Below are 16,809 nucleotides of genomic sequence, written 5' to 3'. Positions count from 1 at the left end.
CCTGGACATCGCTTAGAGCTTGTTCGCTCCTTTCTTGTTGATTAGACTTGAAAGTATACAAAGATCAAACATCAAAGATTAAACATCAAAGAACTGCCTTTCTTAAATTTTACATATTCTGTGTTTAGCAACACTTGAGGCAGGGGTGGTCTCGCCGGTTCCCCGATCCCCGCTGCTGCCGGTGCCCGACTGGTTCCTCGATCCCCGGTGCCCGCCTGGTGCCCGCCCCGCTCCCGCCCCCCTCCCGCCCGGTGCCCGCCCGGCTCCCGCCCGGTGCCCGCCCCGCTCCCGCTCCCCTCCCGCCCGGTGCCCGCCCGGTGCCCGCCCGGCTCCAGCCCGGCTCCCGCCCCGCTCCCGCCCCGCTCCCGTCCGCTCCCCGCCCGGCTCCCGCCCCGCTCCCGCCCGGCTCCCGCCCGGCTCCCGCTCCCCTCCCGCCCGGTGCCCGCCCGGTGCCCGCCCGGCTCCAGCCCGGCTCCCGCCCGGCTCCCGCCCCGCTCCCGCCCGCTGCCCCCCCGGCTCCCGCCCCCCTCCCGCCCGCTGCCACCCGCTCCTCCCCGCGGAGCAGGCGCAGAGCGTTGGGGGAAGATGGCGGCTGTGGCGGCGCGGCTGTGGCGGCGCGGGGTGCGCGGCCCGTGTGTGTCCGGCGCCGGGCGGGTAAGGCGCTCCCGGTGCTCCCGGGGTGAGGGCGGACGGGCGGCCCCTCGGGGGTGTTCCGCCACCTCCTGCCCGGGCGCTGGTGTCCCTCAGAGCGAGGGCGCGGCGGGGCTCCGCGGTTCCGGCTGCCGGGGCTGGGGAAGCAGCCGGGAAGGGGCGCCCGTCGGTTCGCCTCACTCCCGGCCCTGTCGGCCGCGGAGCCCCCCAGGGGTGCGGGCTGAGCTCCCCGGTGTACGGGCTGCTGCCCCGCCGCCGGGCGCTGCCTGGTGCCCGCTTGGGTGGTGGTGTTACCCTTTGGCCCCGATAGCACAGCTGTGCAGGGCCATCTAGGTAAAGGGCTGGAGTGTTGCTGTCCAGGCGGTGGCGTGGCGTGACTTGTGACCGAGTTAACCTTATGGCAGCCTTCCAGTACCTGAGGGGAGCCTGCAAGAACTCTGGAGGGCAGCTTTTTCAAGGGCATATAGTGACAGGACGAGGGGGAATGGATTCAGATTGAAAGAAGGTGCTTTAGGTTTGGTATGGACAGGTTGCCTGGAAAAGCTGTGGATGCCCCATCTGTGGAGTGTTCAAGGCCACGTTGGATGGATCTCTGGGCAACCTTTGACAGTGGAAGGTGTCCCTGCCCATGGCAGGGTCCTTTCCAGTCCAAACCACTCTGTGATTCTGTGACTGTGAGGATGTTGCTGGAGGCCATTTCTCATGAGTTGTCCGTGAGCACGGTGCGTCTTGCCAGTGACCACTTGTGTGTTTCTGAGACGCTTTTCTGCAGTAATTTCACAATTCACTTCTGCCCCCTGAGTAAGGATTGGTTTTGATTCGTCAGTGATTTTGTGTTTGTTGTTTGATGGTTTTTTTTTTTTTTTTTTTTAGAGCTGTTTACCAGCTTCTTGATATCTCTGTTTACACCTGAGATTTAATTTAAAACCTCAGCCTTGAGTAGTAGACTGACTAAATTGCATGGATGCTGTCACAGAAGCCTCTTGTGCAAGGCAGTAAGGAGATGATAGCAGTCTGACTAAAAGATTGCTCAATTATCCGACTTCACTGGCTGGTTATCATTAGCATACTTTATTAGTCTTGGTGCAGCCTTCTGCTTTCCTCTGCTATGGCATGTCCTAATCTCCCCCTAGAGCAGAATGAAAGCTACTTGCAGTGTTTCTTTTGAGGAGAGCAAGAAGTCTGGGCTGTGTCTGTCACTAACAGAGCACCTGATCAGGGAGTCTCAGCACTCCTAGGGGTTATCTCATATCCTGAAGGAAGGGGGAATCCAAATGCCGTCTTGATCTGCAGTCTCTGCTCTCCAGAGGGAGCTTTTTTCCTGAAGAGGGATGAGTAGGGGACTACTAAGAAAGTCCCAAAAGAGAACCTTCACATTTCCCTTTCCTGGAGGCTTAAATAGTATTCTGGTACTCCATGAAAACATGCAAATTTTATTTTCACTAGGAGAACTAAAAAACAGTAGTGTTTTACAAATGTGATAGTTCTAACTTTAGTTCAAGCTTTGCTTTCTGAATTTTGTCTTATGTAATGGCTCCAACTCTTCAATTCCACTCTAATTTTAGTTTTTCACAGAACATTCTGAGTTGGGATGACTGACAAGGATTGAGCCCAGCTCCTAAGTGAATGTGCTGTACAGGGATTGAGCCTGTGACTCTGCTGTTACTAGCACCATGCTTTAACTTGCATTAAATTGTCTGTGTAATTACATGATTGTTCTCTCTGTTTTCACCTGAGTTACTCATGCATATATATTAGAACACAGAAGGATTCATGGGCACACTTCTGCAGGCCAACTTCAAGCTCTGTGAAACCCCCAATGCATTGTAACTAGGAAGTACAGAGTAATCATCTACCACTAAATATATTGATTCTTAATTTTAGTGTTCAGAATGTTAATTAGGAAACAGAACAACAAGTTGTAATATTTTTGCTATTTTAAAACGACCTTTCTTCTTCATGTCAGTTTATTGAACAATAGCATGGTTTTATTAATGGGGTCATACAAGAATAACCACCATTCAGTCTTCTTTCACAAAATTATATAAGAGTTTTATTATTATTATTAATTTATTAAATAATAATATATTGTTATTAGTATTTATTGTTAAAATAAACACATTAAAGGCTCAAGTACAAGGTAAAACCAGAGAAAATAAGTATACCTTGCAGTCTTCTAATTGTTTTGCACATCAAAAATAAAGTAAATCTAGTTTTGTCATACTTGGAGGCATTTGCAGCTTCAGGTTAGGGTGACTTTTGAATTTTAAATAATAAGGGAATTTCTGAATTATTAATATAATGCTGCATGTTTCAGGGCATACTTAGATTAGAGCTTGAGTTGGTTTAGCATATTAGGATGCTAGAAATATCCTGTTGGCTATTTTTGCTGCATCTTTCTTGGTGACATCACAAATTGCTCATTACATTAGTGGTGTATTTTCTTACTAGCATAGTTTTCTATGTTTTCTAGATGTAATACTGAATTTTCTTCTTTTTTTCATGTCTGTTTTTAAACATGTTCCGACCATGTGTCTTTTTGCAGGGACCAATACTTCCAAGGCTAATTTACTGTAGATGGTATTTCTGCTGGGACAGAGTGTGATGCTGATAACCTAACCCTGCCCAATTTTGTTTGAGAGATGGTTGGTGTTGGTTTCCTTAGCAGCTCCAGTGGCCATTAGGGCAGGTCTTCTGAAGTTTGATTCTGTCCTCTTCTCCAGTAAAGAGGAAGGTTTGGTTGGGTGTAGTAGTAAAGGATCAAAGTCATGAATCTGTTACTGAAGATTTTAAATTTGTAAATACATGCATATGCAACCTAAAATCATGTGGATTTGTTTATGCATAAATCACAGTGTATATATTATGAAGCCCAACTCTTTCTGCAATTAGCTGTTAATAGTTTTTCCAGGTACTTTAGTAAAAGTGATACAAAAAATGCACAAAGTAGCAAGAAGCATGACTAAACTATATTTTCAGTATTTCTCTAGTTGCAGTAGAGTATATGAAAATAGCTCAAGTGCTTTCCTAGTCTAGTCTAGTGATAGCATTTAAGTAACAAGCCATATTGCTGTCATGCAATCTAGTCATTCTTATATTCATATACATTTACTTATGATAAGGAAGTAATGATTGTTACTCCATTGCCATAGGAAAATCCAATCTTGTGTGACAGAAAGGAGAAAAACCTAACTTTTCTGGGCTTTTTATCTTTCAGTTTTTCAGTCGCGGCCCAAATGTGCTGCATCAAGACAGCAGTGCACCACAAGCTGCATTCTTCTCACCTCTTCAAAAAGTGATGTTGCCACCAAATACCTTCCAAGGGAAAGTGGCCTTTATAACTGGTGGAGGTACTGGGCTTGGCAAAGGGATGACAACAGCTTTGTCTAGTTTAGGTGCCAAGTGTGTTATAGCAAGCAGGTAAATATTAATGAAGATGTTTTAGAACTTTCACTTAGTACTGACTGCTGAATAGATGTTTTCTTCTTTGCAAACCAGAAAAAATGATTCAGTTTATTCTAAGTATTAAGTGTTGCATACACCTTTAAATTATAATGTCATATTGTGGATTCTGAAAACTTGCAGATTTATCTGCAAATGGTTAATGATATAAAAATCAGTAGGCAGAAATAAACTAAGCACATTTTCATGAAATGTGTCAGCAAAATAAACAACCTCAAATATTAGTAAATTCAAGTAAAATGGAGAGCAAAAATTTGCAGTGGGTAGTATTTAACAGTAATAAATGTTATTACAGGTGTTCTTGATACAGATTTAAATTACAATAAAAAATTAAATCCATCCCTCTTCTGACTTGAAATAAGAGCCCTGACTTTCCTTTAATGATGATTTTCTACAGCTCTTATAAGTTCTGCATTAGAGTCTAGAAAAACAATCTAATTTCAAATCAAAATAAACAGAAGTGTTGTGACAATCATCCTAATAGTAATTAATTTAGTTTCAAATGTGAATATGTATGTCTCATTAATACTAGTAGAGTAGTAGCTAAAACTAAGATTGTTATGGTCATGTGCTTTTTCCCTGGCTCATCATGTTGTTTAACGTTAGAGTCTCCCACCATTGTCACTTCTGAGTTGTTCTAAAGTACCACTAACCATAAATTACTTAAAGTTTTCTTTCAGAAAGTTAGTGGTTAAGCATAGTTTTAATCATAGATTTAATTCATGAAAATCAGCAACATGCATGCACACACACACATAATTTAAGTTGTAGTTAATATTTTCTCAGAAAAGAAAGAGGTTTTGGTAATCTGAATTGTAATTGCACTTAACTGACATAAGGTACGTTAATACATATTTCTAGGAAGCTGGATGTTTTGAAAGGAACAGCAGATGAAATTTCTTCTAAAACAGGGAATAAGGTAAATTTTTGCAGAATTATGAATGTTACGTATTATGCTCTAAATTTTATTCTTTGGGGTTTTTTTTTTGTTTTTTGTTTTTTTTTTTTGCATTTGTCTGCTTCTCTGGACTTGTTTAATTTAAGAATGATAGAGTTTTTAATTCTTACAACTGCCTTTCCACTATTTTTTAGGTTCACGCCATCCAGTGTGATGTGAGAGATCCAGCTTCAGTTAAGAATGCTGTTGCTGAAACAATCCAAGTGGCAGGACATCCTGATGTAAGTCTTCTAGGGAAAGGAAAGAACTCATTCTTCATTACTGAAAATACTTTGCATAGTAGGTATGAAGAAAGTTATTAAGTTAATAGAATCTAAAAAGACACTAGACAGAACAGTGGCAGTATTTCAAGGTAAATCTAACACTCTTAGTTAGACCAGTTACTCTATTCCTGTGGTTCTTAAAATATTTAGTGGCCAAGTAGACAAAACAGTTTTACCCTTATTCTGAGGGCTAATATCTTTTTTCAAATAATGGGACAATTCTGGAGGGATTCTTTCAATTAAGGGAATGGAATATTGCCCTTAAATCCTGCTGAAAAGGTGATTTTCTGGTTTTTACTGAATTATCTTAACACAATTCCTCACAAATTAGGAATGGAAGTAACCATAATGCCTTCTTTGATCCTTGCTTAGCTTATTAATGTACACAAAGAAGATTCTAATTTGAAGATTAAGTTCTCATAAAATGAAGACAAAAGTCTTCAGTCAAGCCAAGCATCTGTTTTTTGGCACAAAGTAGCAGAGCTCTTCACATCAGATTGTGAGGAGGGTGATGTGGTGGAGTCTGAAGGATGATAATCACCAAATTTTGATTTGATTGTGAGATACAACTTGGATTCTGCTAGCTGATAGAAAGTGTGATGATGTAATATCATTGTAAAGGATAGTTTACAAATTTAAAACTGGTAACGAAATTTAAAACTGTTGTATGTGTGTTGTTAACAATTTGCACTCATGAGGAGCTTCCTATAGATGTGATAGAGAACCTACTGAATTTTAAATATCCTAAGAAGTAGAGAAATTGTATGCTGTATGGCTGTTTGCTATGACAGTGCTAGGAATGAGGCAACTCACTGTCCTGATGTGTAGACAAGATTCTCTGGATATTATTTTGACTATTAATTAACACAGTTTTGGGCCAAAGTCAAAATCATGACCTTCAGGTTTTATGTGTGTGCAAAGAGGGAGGAGATTTCTCCTGTATAGTACATTTTTAGAGCACCAATAATTTTCTGAATAAGTGCTTCCCATGACTTGTTCTTTACAAGCATTTACTTTCTCTTTAATTGCACATATTTTATGTGTTTAAGGTAGACTGCAGAGTAAATTGAATATTCAGTTCTTTTTGTCCAGTTTTTCTCTTAGTTGCAGACATGAGGTATCAGTTTAGGAATCCTGGGTTTTACTGCCATACTGTGTGTGAGGTGAGATCTCAAAGACAGAAGTTAATGGCAGTAACTTGAAAGTCCTTCCAGCTTTGGTTTGCTAATTCCATTCCCAAGGATGTTACTCCCAATTAGACAGCAGTCATTCTTTTGTCAGGGCTTATTTTGGCAGTCCTACATACCTCAAAGATCATATTGTACAGTTCTTAATTCACTAGTTTTATTATCATGTTTTTCCTGTATTTATTCAGTAATTCGAGTAACCTCCTCAGTATCTCAAGGTGTTTGGATTTTTTTCCTTCAAATTTCAGGGAGGCCTTTAAATTTAATTTGCTGTCCACACGTATAATTTATGGCTGTTGTATATTGTTGGTTTTACATTCGTGTAATACATACTGTGTTCTGTTTTGTTATTGAAAATTCTAATATCTTCATTAGAATTTAGCCCAGAAGTTCTTCAGACATAGAATTTGTCTTATGTGCAAACCTACATGAATCAAGGTGCCATTCCATTAATGGTACATCATTTTATTGCTTCAGCACATTATTTTATTAAATATGCTAGATCTGGCTTTTTTTGGTTTAAATACTGCTTCTGTGATGCTAGTCCCCTGAAATGAAAGTATCCTCTACCTGGTGATTGTTCGTAGGAAGTGAGGGATGTACCTCTACTTTACTGTATCATAATATTCTCATCATGACTGATTTGAATTCCTGTTATGCAGCACTCATTTCATGCAGACTTTAGTTATCAGGTTGCCACCTTCTGCTTCTACTCTCATGCATCCATTGTATTAAATAGATGCAGTGCTGGAATTTGGTGGGGGCAAACTTGACTGTTAGGATGCATTTGAGACACTATGGAAAATAGTGACTTAAGTCAGTCTCTACATTTTACAGTTCCTCAGTACAGCAGTTTGGAAATACAGCTTATTTTCTGTTACTGAGACTTCATACTTTTATTTTTCTGTTACTTTATGATGCTGCAGATATTAAAATTTCTTATGGATTATTCTCCCTCTTCCCCTGCCCCCCCACCTCATTCGATGAGGATATTTTTACTTTTGTCCCTGTAAAAGCTAAAAAAACGCCATGTAAATTCTTTACTTTTGTCTCAGAAAAAGTTATTTTTAGTTAACTCTTTTCATTCATGTGTTTCAGGTTGTGATAAATAATGCAGCTGGTAACTTTATTTCCCCTTCTGAACGACTTTCTGCTAATGCCTGGAGAACAATAACTGATATTGTACTTAATGGTACTGCTTTTGTAACTCTGGAAGTTGGAAAGGAGCTCATTAAAGCACAAAAAGGTATCTTAAGCATTGTGACATATTATTACTTGCTTTCCTTACCTTACTATTATTATAGCCAGTTTTGAGAGTTCATGTGAGAAGATAAATACAATTTTTAACATTCTTCTAAAAAGGAACTTTTTCAGTGAAAGGTGTTCTTAAGTAACATACAGTAGATCTGGCTGACAATTACTTATTGTAGTATCAGGCCCTACAGTTGGACCCAGAGGCCAACTGAGGCAGAATATAAAAATCTAATTAAAGAGTTCCAGTTGTAAAACATTTTTAAAATTAAAAAAAATAAAGCTTTGTGGTAAAAAAAAAAAAAAAAAGCTGTTATTTCTTCTGAATTTTCTCTGTGTATGTTAATTTTATTCAACTGAACATGAGATATTTCTGTAAATGAAGAAGAAGTCAGGATATCCCTTTGAATTTTCCTCCTAGAGTAAAATAAAATTTACAGCTGTGCTATTTGAGTAATAGTACTAGAGAATATTACCTTTAAGATAATTTGAAAATTAATTTTGAAATTGAAATCCGTATTAGATTTTATATTCCTAGGTTTAATTCTTAATTCTGGACTACCTAGAAATTTAATTCAATATTATAACTTTACCTTAAATATATAGCAGTTCTTTTATATACTATTTTGCCAAGGATTTATTTAACCAGATTATTGTCTTGAAAGGAAAGGTGATGTATGCCCTTCTATGTTATATCATAGATTATTTACAAAGAACTGCTTTCATTTTACATTCCAGTTATAAATTTAAAAACATTGATTTTATTTTATGAGATCAGAATAATATAATGTCATTCATTTAAAAGCAGTGAGATATAATTATGGTTTGCCATGTGCCCTCACTTCTGAGTTCTGTTTTCTAGGTACAGCCACTATGTTGAAATACTACTTTTGTATTTACGCTGTTTTTCTTTAACCTCTGCATTAGCTGAATTTCTTCAAAATACTCTCCAAAAATACTGCATGAGCTCATGCTATTTGATTATAACAATGTGAAGTTAATGTTGTTTCAGTGGTCTGTAACAGTTTTTGTTAGTACACAAGTATATATTTCAGCAGCACATGAAAAACTTTATTTCCACTATTCTAGAACTGATATTCCCACATGAGAAACCCATCTCCAGCTATGACTTACTCTATGGTAGACCATTGAAATAGTTTGCCTTATAGTCCTCCAGATGCATGTAGTGTGCCTGTAGAGTAATGTGAGATATGAATTCAAACATGCTTTTGTGTTTGCTGTTGTTGAATGAAAAGCTACTTTCCTTACTTCCATCCTCAAATTTGGTGAAATCCAGACATCATTCACCTTCATGTTGCCTCTCTTTCTTTGACTTGTAAGCTTCCAAAACATGTGAATTTCTTTTGCTATTGCTTGCATGCCTTCTTCCTTGGGGAGTCCATCTATAAATAAGATTTTTGTTTGAAGGCTTTCTTTAAGGCATGTTTATGCAAGTAAGTCATGTACTTGTTTGTCTTCTCACCTTCATTTTATTTTACTTGCTTGTTTTTTTTAGTTTGAGCAGGGACTTCAGTTTCTAAATTGATGCTTCCTAGTGCAAATATTTTAGAGCAGTCTCTGAGGAGACTAAAAATCTGACAGTTTCTAGAACACTGGGACGTCCTTTAGATCTGCAGTGTGACCTACATTAAGTCTAATGTAGTAAATAAAAGTTCTCTGCTTTTAGACTGCAAGTTTGTGCTAGTATTTGAAAGGAATTTGTAATCTGCTAGTGTGTTACTAATTTTTACAAAGTGAGAGGAGTTAATTGATCAGTTATTGTCCATTTTATGAATATAGGCTTTAGAAATAAAAGTTGTGTATGAGCTGAAGTGTTCTTTACATATCAGAGCTGTAAATTTGTCAGTTTCTGTGTTAGGCTGACCTAACTTGCCTCTATTTAACCTGAATTAAAAAAAAACAAACAGTGGTTTAATTCTACAAAATGTGTAGAATTAAATTAATATTAATTAACAATGATCTCTAGGTAACTCCAAAGTTATTCTGTGGTTTTTGCCTGTGTAGATTTTTCCTTTCAGAGTCTCTAAGTGAAGACTCCTTTTTTATAAACAGGACCCATGGTTTCTGGATATCTTGGCATTTCAGTTTGTGCTTGTTTATGGTTCTCTTTAGTTTCTCTTGTGTAATGCTACTGTAATTTTTTACCTGAGTCTCTACTTACATACAATCTATCAGGAGTGTATATTGTTTTAGAAATATCCCTTGGGCAGCTATTCTAATGAAATTATTTTTAAAATATAATAAGTAGAACAGTTATTTTAGTTACTGTGACATAAGCAGTGAACTGTCATCCCTTGTCCTTCATTTCCCAGCTAGAGTTAGCTCATGCCAGTCATTGATCAGACATAATTTGCAGGATTCTGTAAAAGAATGATTAAATAAGCAGCTGCAGTTTCCATTCCAGAATGTTTTTTGCTAAATCTGTTATAAAATATAGCATATAAAAGAAAGTAGTTCTTTTATGATGGAGTTTGTTGTGATGATGATAATAATAGGAGAATTTATGCAGGTTTTCTCTGTAATTGGCTCTGCTGCAGAAAAAGCTTCTGAAAAATTCTTAAAAACCTTTATTTTTCATCATAAACTTAACTCAAGTCCTAAACAGTTAATTTGAGATTCTGCCAAATGTAACTGTTAATGCCGATTTTTTTTCCTTGTTTGTGTTTTTGGGTTCTTTTTTGTATTTTCCCCCACTCAGTAACTGATGAATTTAGGGCAAAATGTCTGGTTAGTGACAACTAGACTAGGGCAGCTTCTGAAAAAACACTGTAAGATCTTAGGCCTTCACTCCAGTTAGACAAATTTATGCATTAAGTTCATTATCAGTAGAAGTCTGAGGGCTTAGACCTTCAGAGTCTAATCAATAGCTATTTGCACTTGCCTGGAACAACTCTTTAACACTCATGCAAAAGAGGGAACTGAAATAAAAAGGCTTGAAAAGAAAGTTTCAAAGACTATATTTTTAAAATGTCTTTTCACTGCTCAAAGTGAAAAGGTATCCCTAGCACTTGAGTTGAAAACTTCTGTACCATTTATCTAGCTTTTACCTGAACTTGAGAGTTTGATCTTCAGGGTTGTTTGGTTTGTGTGGTGTGGATTGTTTCTAAATGTTTTTGCACCTTCTAGGAGCAGCATTTCTGGCTATTACAACAATTTATGCAGAGAGTGGTTCAGGATTTGTGTTGCCGAGTGCCTCTGCCAAAGCTGGTGTAGAAGCAATGAGCAAGTGAGTAATACAGCAAAATGTGTGCTTTAGTTTTCACATCCTTAAGATGGGGTAATTGCTCTATAAAAATGGACCTCATTAGTGTAGTCCCCCTATTTCACTGTACCACAAGAGTTCAATCCAGGCTTCAGTATCCTAGCAAGAAAATAGTATGCTGACAGCTTCTTACAGAAAGAAGTATTAATTGCTACTGATTTTTCACAAGACCAAGATAAGGACAAGTAGAACTACTTATTTTGGCAATTTCAAGTTCCAAAGTTTGTTTCACAGAATTTTTACAATCAGGTTCTCTAGCATTCTTATAGATGAACCAGCACCTAAAGACAGCTATTAGGGGAACTGTTTGAGATCTATAGCACCTTCCACATTCTTTTGTCTGAGGAAAATACATGCCTGTTATTTGGGTGCAGTATACTGTGGCTTCAGCTCTGTTTAGATTCATCAACAAGTTTGTTCTCTATCACTATTTAAAATTAAGGCCTGTAGTTTACTTAGTTAAGAACAGTATCATGTTGACGGATCCATGGTCAGCAAACAAAAGGCTTTCTCTCATTTTTAAATTCAGGCTAGTACTTCATAGCATATAGATCTTTCTCTGCACTTCAGCAGAAAGAATTGAATGGATTGGCAGCCTTTTAGTAACTAAAATTCACTATAATCTAGAATCTGGAAAAAAATGAGGGACTGAGTAATGGTCCTGATTTCTGTTCTACAAAGCTGTAACAGAAATGTGGACTTTTGAGAGACTTTATGACTTAGCTAATTCATTCTCCAAAGTAGACCCAAAGTACTTATCATGCATAGAAAATGCCATAAAGCAAAACTATTTTAGTGGTCCTGCTTTAGGCTGTATTCTCTGTTTTGTGTAATTTCAAAACATATAATGTGAGAGCTATGTTGCAAATGTTAGAAATGTGTACTTGTGGGATAATGTAAATTGCCACAGAAGGATGATGGCCTAACAGTTGTTCATTAAGGAATTCAGGTGCCAACACCATCCGTGATTTGCTGGGGAAGAGAATTGCTTCTTCACGCTGCTTCACCGCTAGTTAATAAATATTCCTCTGAGAGGTGAATGGTGAATGAGATTTTTTTTTTTTTGCTTCTCTGAAATTATTTTGTTAAGCACAACAAAAACCCTTTAAGTAGAAATTGTCTGTTTCAGGAATATTCTAGTATTTACACATTTGATTAATTTTTTTTTCTTCTGAATAGGATTAAAATATTGTGTTTAAAATATTGATGCATTCTGTTAATGAATTTTTAGGTCTCTTGCGGCTGAATGGGGTAGATATGGCATGAGATTCAATGTGATTCAACCAGGTCCAATAAAAACAAAGGTACATGGCATGAAGTGAAACCCAGCCTTGAATATGCTTTGTAGTACAGCCTTAGCTTTATAACAGTCTAACTTTTCTGTAGCTGTAAATTCTAATATGATTTCCTTGCTAGTCAAGGCTGTACTGGAATATTGAACACACTTCCCTCTTAGTCTTTTTGTAAAATAGGATTTCTTGAAATTTTGAGACCTGCCACTGTTCCCTTTACTACTCTTGATAAAAACTGAACCTTTTTTTAGTGTTTCAAAGAACTGATATATCAAAATACTTAATTCTGATATTTATTTCTGTGTATCTAGTTCGTCAAGTGGAGTGAATTCTTACACTTGTTGGAGTAAAGTTTCTATTTCTGCCTGAACCCCTAATATTTAAACAAAACATCTGATCCGTTCCAAAATCTTAGAATCTCTTTTAGGTATATGAGAACAGAATCTCACTAGTTTTGTTGAAAATCTCAAAACTAGAAAGAGAAAAACTAAGTTGGCAAGGAAATGAGAAGCTTTGAAGTGAGTGAGAAGCAGGACTGGAGGGTTTGAAGGAAGTAATCCAAAGCAGCTGGAACAGGAAGAATAAAGAAAGCAGTCCTGCAAGAAGAGAAAGGAGCATCCATTTCCCATTGAATCAAATTATTATGATTATGAGCACTAACAACTAATAATGGTATTACTTCTTCCTGTAAAATATTTCAGTTGTTTTTGCTGTTGTTTTGGGAATAGGGGTGTAGAGTTGTTTCCTTTTTACTTTTTTGTTTGTTTATTTACTATTTTTTACTTTTTCTCTCTTGTCAGTTTTATATGCTACATTGGAAAACTTAGTTTTAATTCTTTTCACTATAAAGAAAAGTAAGTGGCAGAATTAGCAGGATTATAAGAATGTTGAAGTAGTATTAGAGGATCAGACCAAAAATTCTCCACATTTTGTATCTTGTGTATTTTTAAGTAAGAATAGAAGAAAAACATTTGGCAAATTAAGAGATTTAAGTGTCAATAGTGCTACCTCCAGTTAATGTTCCTTTTCTGAACTTACAGTGTATAACCTGCTTGAGATACTGATAAAATGCTACATTTGGTGTATAGTTCCAATATAAAATTTCCCTGAAAGCATAAAAAGGCAGACAGCATATTGCAAAATCAAGGTTTTCTGCCTTTAGGAGCAATATCTATGGTCTTAAAATATACTATTTTAAGTCATGAGGGGAAAAGAACATGACATATAAGCACAACACTGTTAGGCTTATAAACTGGCAATTAAAACCATGGCAATAAAAGACTTAGATGTCATGATTACATGAATTACAATGCGCATTAAATCATGAATTCAGTAATTTAACGTAAATGTTACTGATACATTTCTGATTTTGAGTGAGGAGGTTATTTCCTTGTGGAGGAGCAGAGAAGAAACAAACCCTTTTATTTTCCATGCCATTTTAAGCTACTCAAGTACTAAATCTTCTGACTTCCTTTAGCTTTCGCAGTTGATGCAATTTAACTGAACCTGATATATTTTTCTTTCCCATTTGATTTATTCTGTCAGATATAATTTATTTTTGGTTGCTTTCCTGTTCCTCTTCTTTCCTTGTTCCTCTATTCTGTCCTTGCCGCAATTTTGAGTCTTGCTTATTTCCTTAAATGGTTATCAAGGGTGTTTGAGGAAAGACAGATGATGAACCCCTTTTGTTTTTCACAATAGATGGTGGGTGACTATCCCAAAAGTTAAATTCCAGCTTACCATCAGTAATACATATCAGTGCAATAGGGATAAATTGTTTTTCCTTTTCTACTTCCTTCTTTTCCATCTACTGACAATGAGGGTGTAGAAAGCTTATTCACAAATATTAACTTCCATATTGTGTATGTGGAGTCAAATCTCTGTTGGATTTTATTTTCTGATGTAGTTATAACATTTTTGTAATGTTTTTTTTAATTCTCAGGGTGCTTTTAGTCGCCTTGACCCAACAGGTGCATTTGAGAAGAAGATGATTGAGAGGATTCCCTGTGGTCGTCTGGGAACTGTAGAAGAAATTGCAAATCTTGCTGCCTATTTCTGCAGTGACTATGCAAGCTGGGTTAATGGAGCAGTGAGTTTTGGTTGATCTTGTTTTTACAATTAACCTGATGATGGTGTGAATATTGCTGATATGTTTTTTTAAAGCCCTGGTTTCAGAAATTGTGTTTAACTTAATTAAAAATTCTTTACAAGTATTAATCATCTTTTAAGTGTAGTGCATGGTTGTTAGCACCTTTAAAAAGAACTTTTAAAGGTGATTTTATTGCATTTTCTTGGGTATGGGCTTTTTTCACCCATATCAGTAAAAGTGATTTTCACAGTTAATAACAAAGGAGTACTACAGAAATCACACAATTATTAAATACACTGTTGGTGCTTTTTCTAGGTTATCAGAATGGATGGTGGAGAATTTGTTTCCATGGCAGGAGAATTCAATGATTTGAAGAGGGTATTAATTTCCTTGTTTGCTATTTTACATTGATACTTTGATGTGCAATTATTATATGAAATTCCAATAAAATCTCTTTTCTTTTGCTAGGTTACCAAAGAGCAGTGGGATATGATGGAAGCAATGATTAGAAAAACAAAAGGCTCCTAAAGTACATAACTTTATGGTGGAGATTCTTGGAAATGAACCACTACTTTTTCATTAATATTTAGAAATAACCAATTGAGAAATAGCCTTCAGAATTTTTTTATGCTAATTTCAATAAAATATTTTGAAATTGTTGTATTTTGAATATAGTTTGTATGTTTTTCCTATCTAAAATCTATTCTGTTGCCAGTAGTGAAAACAGGTGGTCACTAATATTTTTTATTCTTTAGACTGTCTTACATAGCCATGCCATGGTCTACCATCAGCCTTTTTTATCTTTCTGAGGATTTTTTTTTCTCAGATATATAAAAATGTCTCTTAGTATTGTAATACCAATAGCATTTCAGTGCTATCATAACTGAATGTAATCATTAATGTGAAGAGAGAAACAAAATATTAAATCCTAATCTTCACAGTTCAATAAGAAGTTCTAAACTTGCAAATACAGTTTCATGTTATTAGCAGCACTACATACACTGAGAAAGGATGTAACTCCTGGGGTTACTTAGGAAATCTTGAAATGCATAACACATCTTGGTCTTATCTTTTGTGACATTTTCAGTCTGCTAATTATCTTATTCTGAACTTTAAAAATGGCATTTAAGGACCTGCAGGGCCTTTCTAAGGAGCTTGCTCTTTGTCATGATGAAGTTAATGTTATTGAAAATGAGAAACCACAAATCATTTCTTATTATATATGTGTGACTATGGCAGCTCTCCATAAAAAGTGGTTTATTTAAGACTGTTAAAGGAATGTTGGTAAATTGGGACTGAAAGTGTTGAAACCTCATTTGTTGAAATTTACAAAAAATCCTTAGGTTTCGTTTGCATTCACAGGCTGGTACTAAAGAAATATTTAGATGGCATTACCTCTGAATCTAGTCAGTTTATCCCAGATAAGCAGGTGATAAAAATATTGCTTTCCCTCTTTTATCCAAATTTAGAGAGTTGGTAGATTTTGTCCTTCATACCTCAGACAATGGCTGGAATTCTTCAAAGAAATTATCAACCTCTGGCCTTTACAACCTGAAATTAATGCCTTTCTATTTTCTTTTTTTTCTTTTTTCTTTTTTCTTTTTTTTTCTTTTTTCCTTTTTCCTTTTTCCTTTTTTCTTTTTTCTTTTTTTTTTTTTTTTTTTTTTTGTGTTTAGCTAATACAAGCATGTACATAGTTTTATGTGCTTTGAGACTGATATGGTGATTTAAGAGTCAGGACAATAGAATCAATTTAAGGATGTCTTCCTTCAGGTGCTGGTGGCATTGTGTGTTTTCCCACACAATCCAGGACATACTTAACATATGCCAAGATCTGGCTTTGAAGTCACTTGATTGCCTTACTACAAATCTGAAGCAAGTTGTGTTCTGCTGAAAGTGTGGACTGTATTAGTGCAGGCTCCCATGTGCCTTTCTCCTGTGAGTGATCACTAGCCACTGATTGTAAAACAAATCAACTGAGTTTATCATAGCAGCCTTTAGGGTGTTCTTGAGCAGAATATAAAGCTTTTTTATGGTAACTTGGGTTTTATAGGTGTGGTGTCAAGATCAGATTCTGACATGAGAGATCTTTTCCCCAAAAAGTGTTATCATTGAGAAGTTAGGCCCATAGATACTGTTTTCTGCTCGTCATCCTTTGCATATAATTACATTGCCTCCTTGTATGGGACACATTTGCATATAAGACTTTGACATTTGAAAAAAGTGCATCAGAAAAAAATTCAAATGTATGTTTGTGAGATGTGGTAACACCAAGTATTTCCCTGGAGTGTCTAGCAGGTTATCCTCTGGTGACAGGCTGTCAATAAAAATACGTTCTTATTACTCTCTTGCATCCATGGATTTCTATGTCTT

At 36.8% G+C, this 16,809-nt stretch overlaps 1 protein-coding gene across 1 annotated transcript; it reads left to right on the top strand.

Annotated features, from left to right (window-relative positions):
- Positions 1 to 544: 544 nt before the first annotated feature.
- Positions 545 to 16,779, top strand: DECR1 (2,4-dienoyl-CoA reductase 1). Its single transcript, XM_056485892.1, has 10 exons — positions 545 to 654; positions 3,869 to 4,071; positions 4,975 to 5,032; positions 5,206 to 5,292; positions 7,620 to 7,767; positions 10,920 to 11,019; positions 12,287 to 12,359; positions 14,290 to 14,436; positions 14,752 to 14,814; positions 14,905 to 16,779. The coding sequence occupies exons 1-10, from the start codon at positions 586 to 588 to the stop codon at positions 14,962 to 14,964; spliced, it is 1,008 nt and encodes a 335-aa protein (XP_056341867.1). The 5' UTR covers positions 545 to 585; the 3' UTR covers positions 14,965 to 16,779.
- Positions 16,780 to 16,809: the final 30 nt, after the last annotated feature.

This window comes from Oenanthe melanoleuca, chromosome 2 (assembly GCF_029582105.1).
Source record: "Oenanthe melanoleuca isolate GR-GAL-2019-014 chromosome 2, OMel1.0, whole genome shotgun sequence".
Taxonomy (NCBI): Eukaryota; Metazoa; Chordata; class Aves; order Passeriformes; family Muscicapidae; genus Oenanthe; species Oenanthe melanoleuca.
This window is presented reverse-complemented; position numbering and strand designations above follow the sequence as displayed.

Coding starts and splice junctions, on each gene's coding strand:
- DECR1 (XM_056485892.1), top strand. CDS start 586: ATGGCGGCTGTGGCGGCGCGGCTGTGGCGGCGCGGGGTGCGCGGCCCG. Junction 4,072..4,974: donor AAGTGTGTTATAGCAAGCAG/GTAAATATTAAT, acceptor ACATATTTCTAG/GAAGCTGGATGTTTTGAAAG. Junction 11,020..12,286: donor GGTGTAGAAGCAATGAGCAA/GTGAGTAATACA, acceptor ATGAATTTTTAG/GTCTCTTGCGGCTGAATGGG.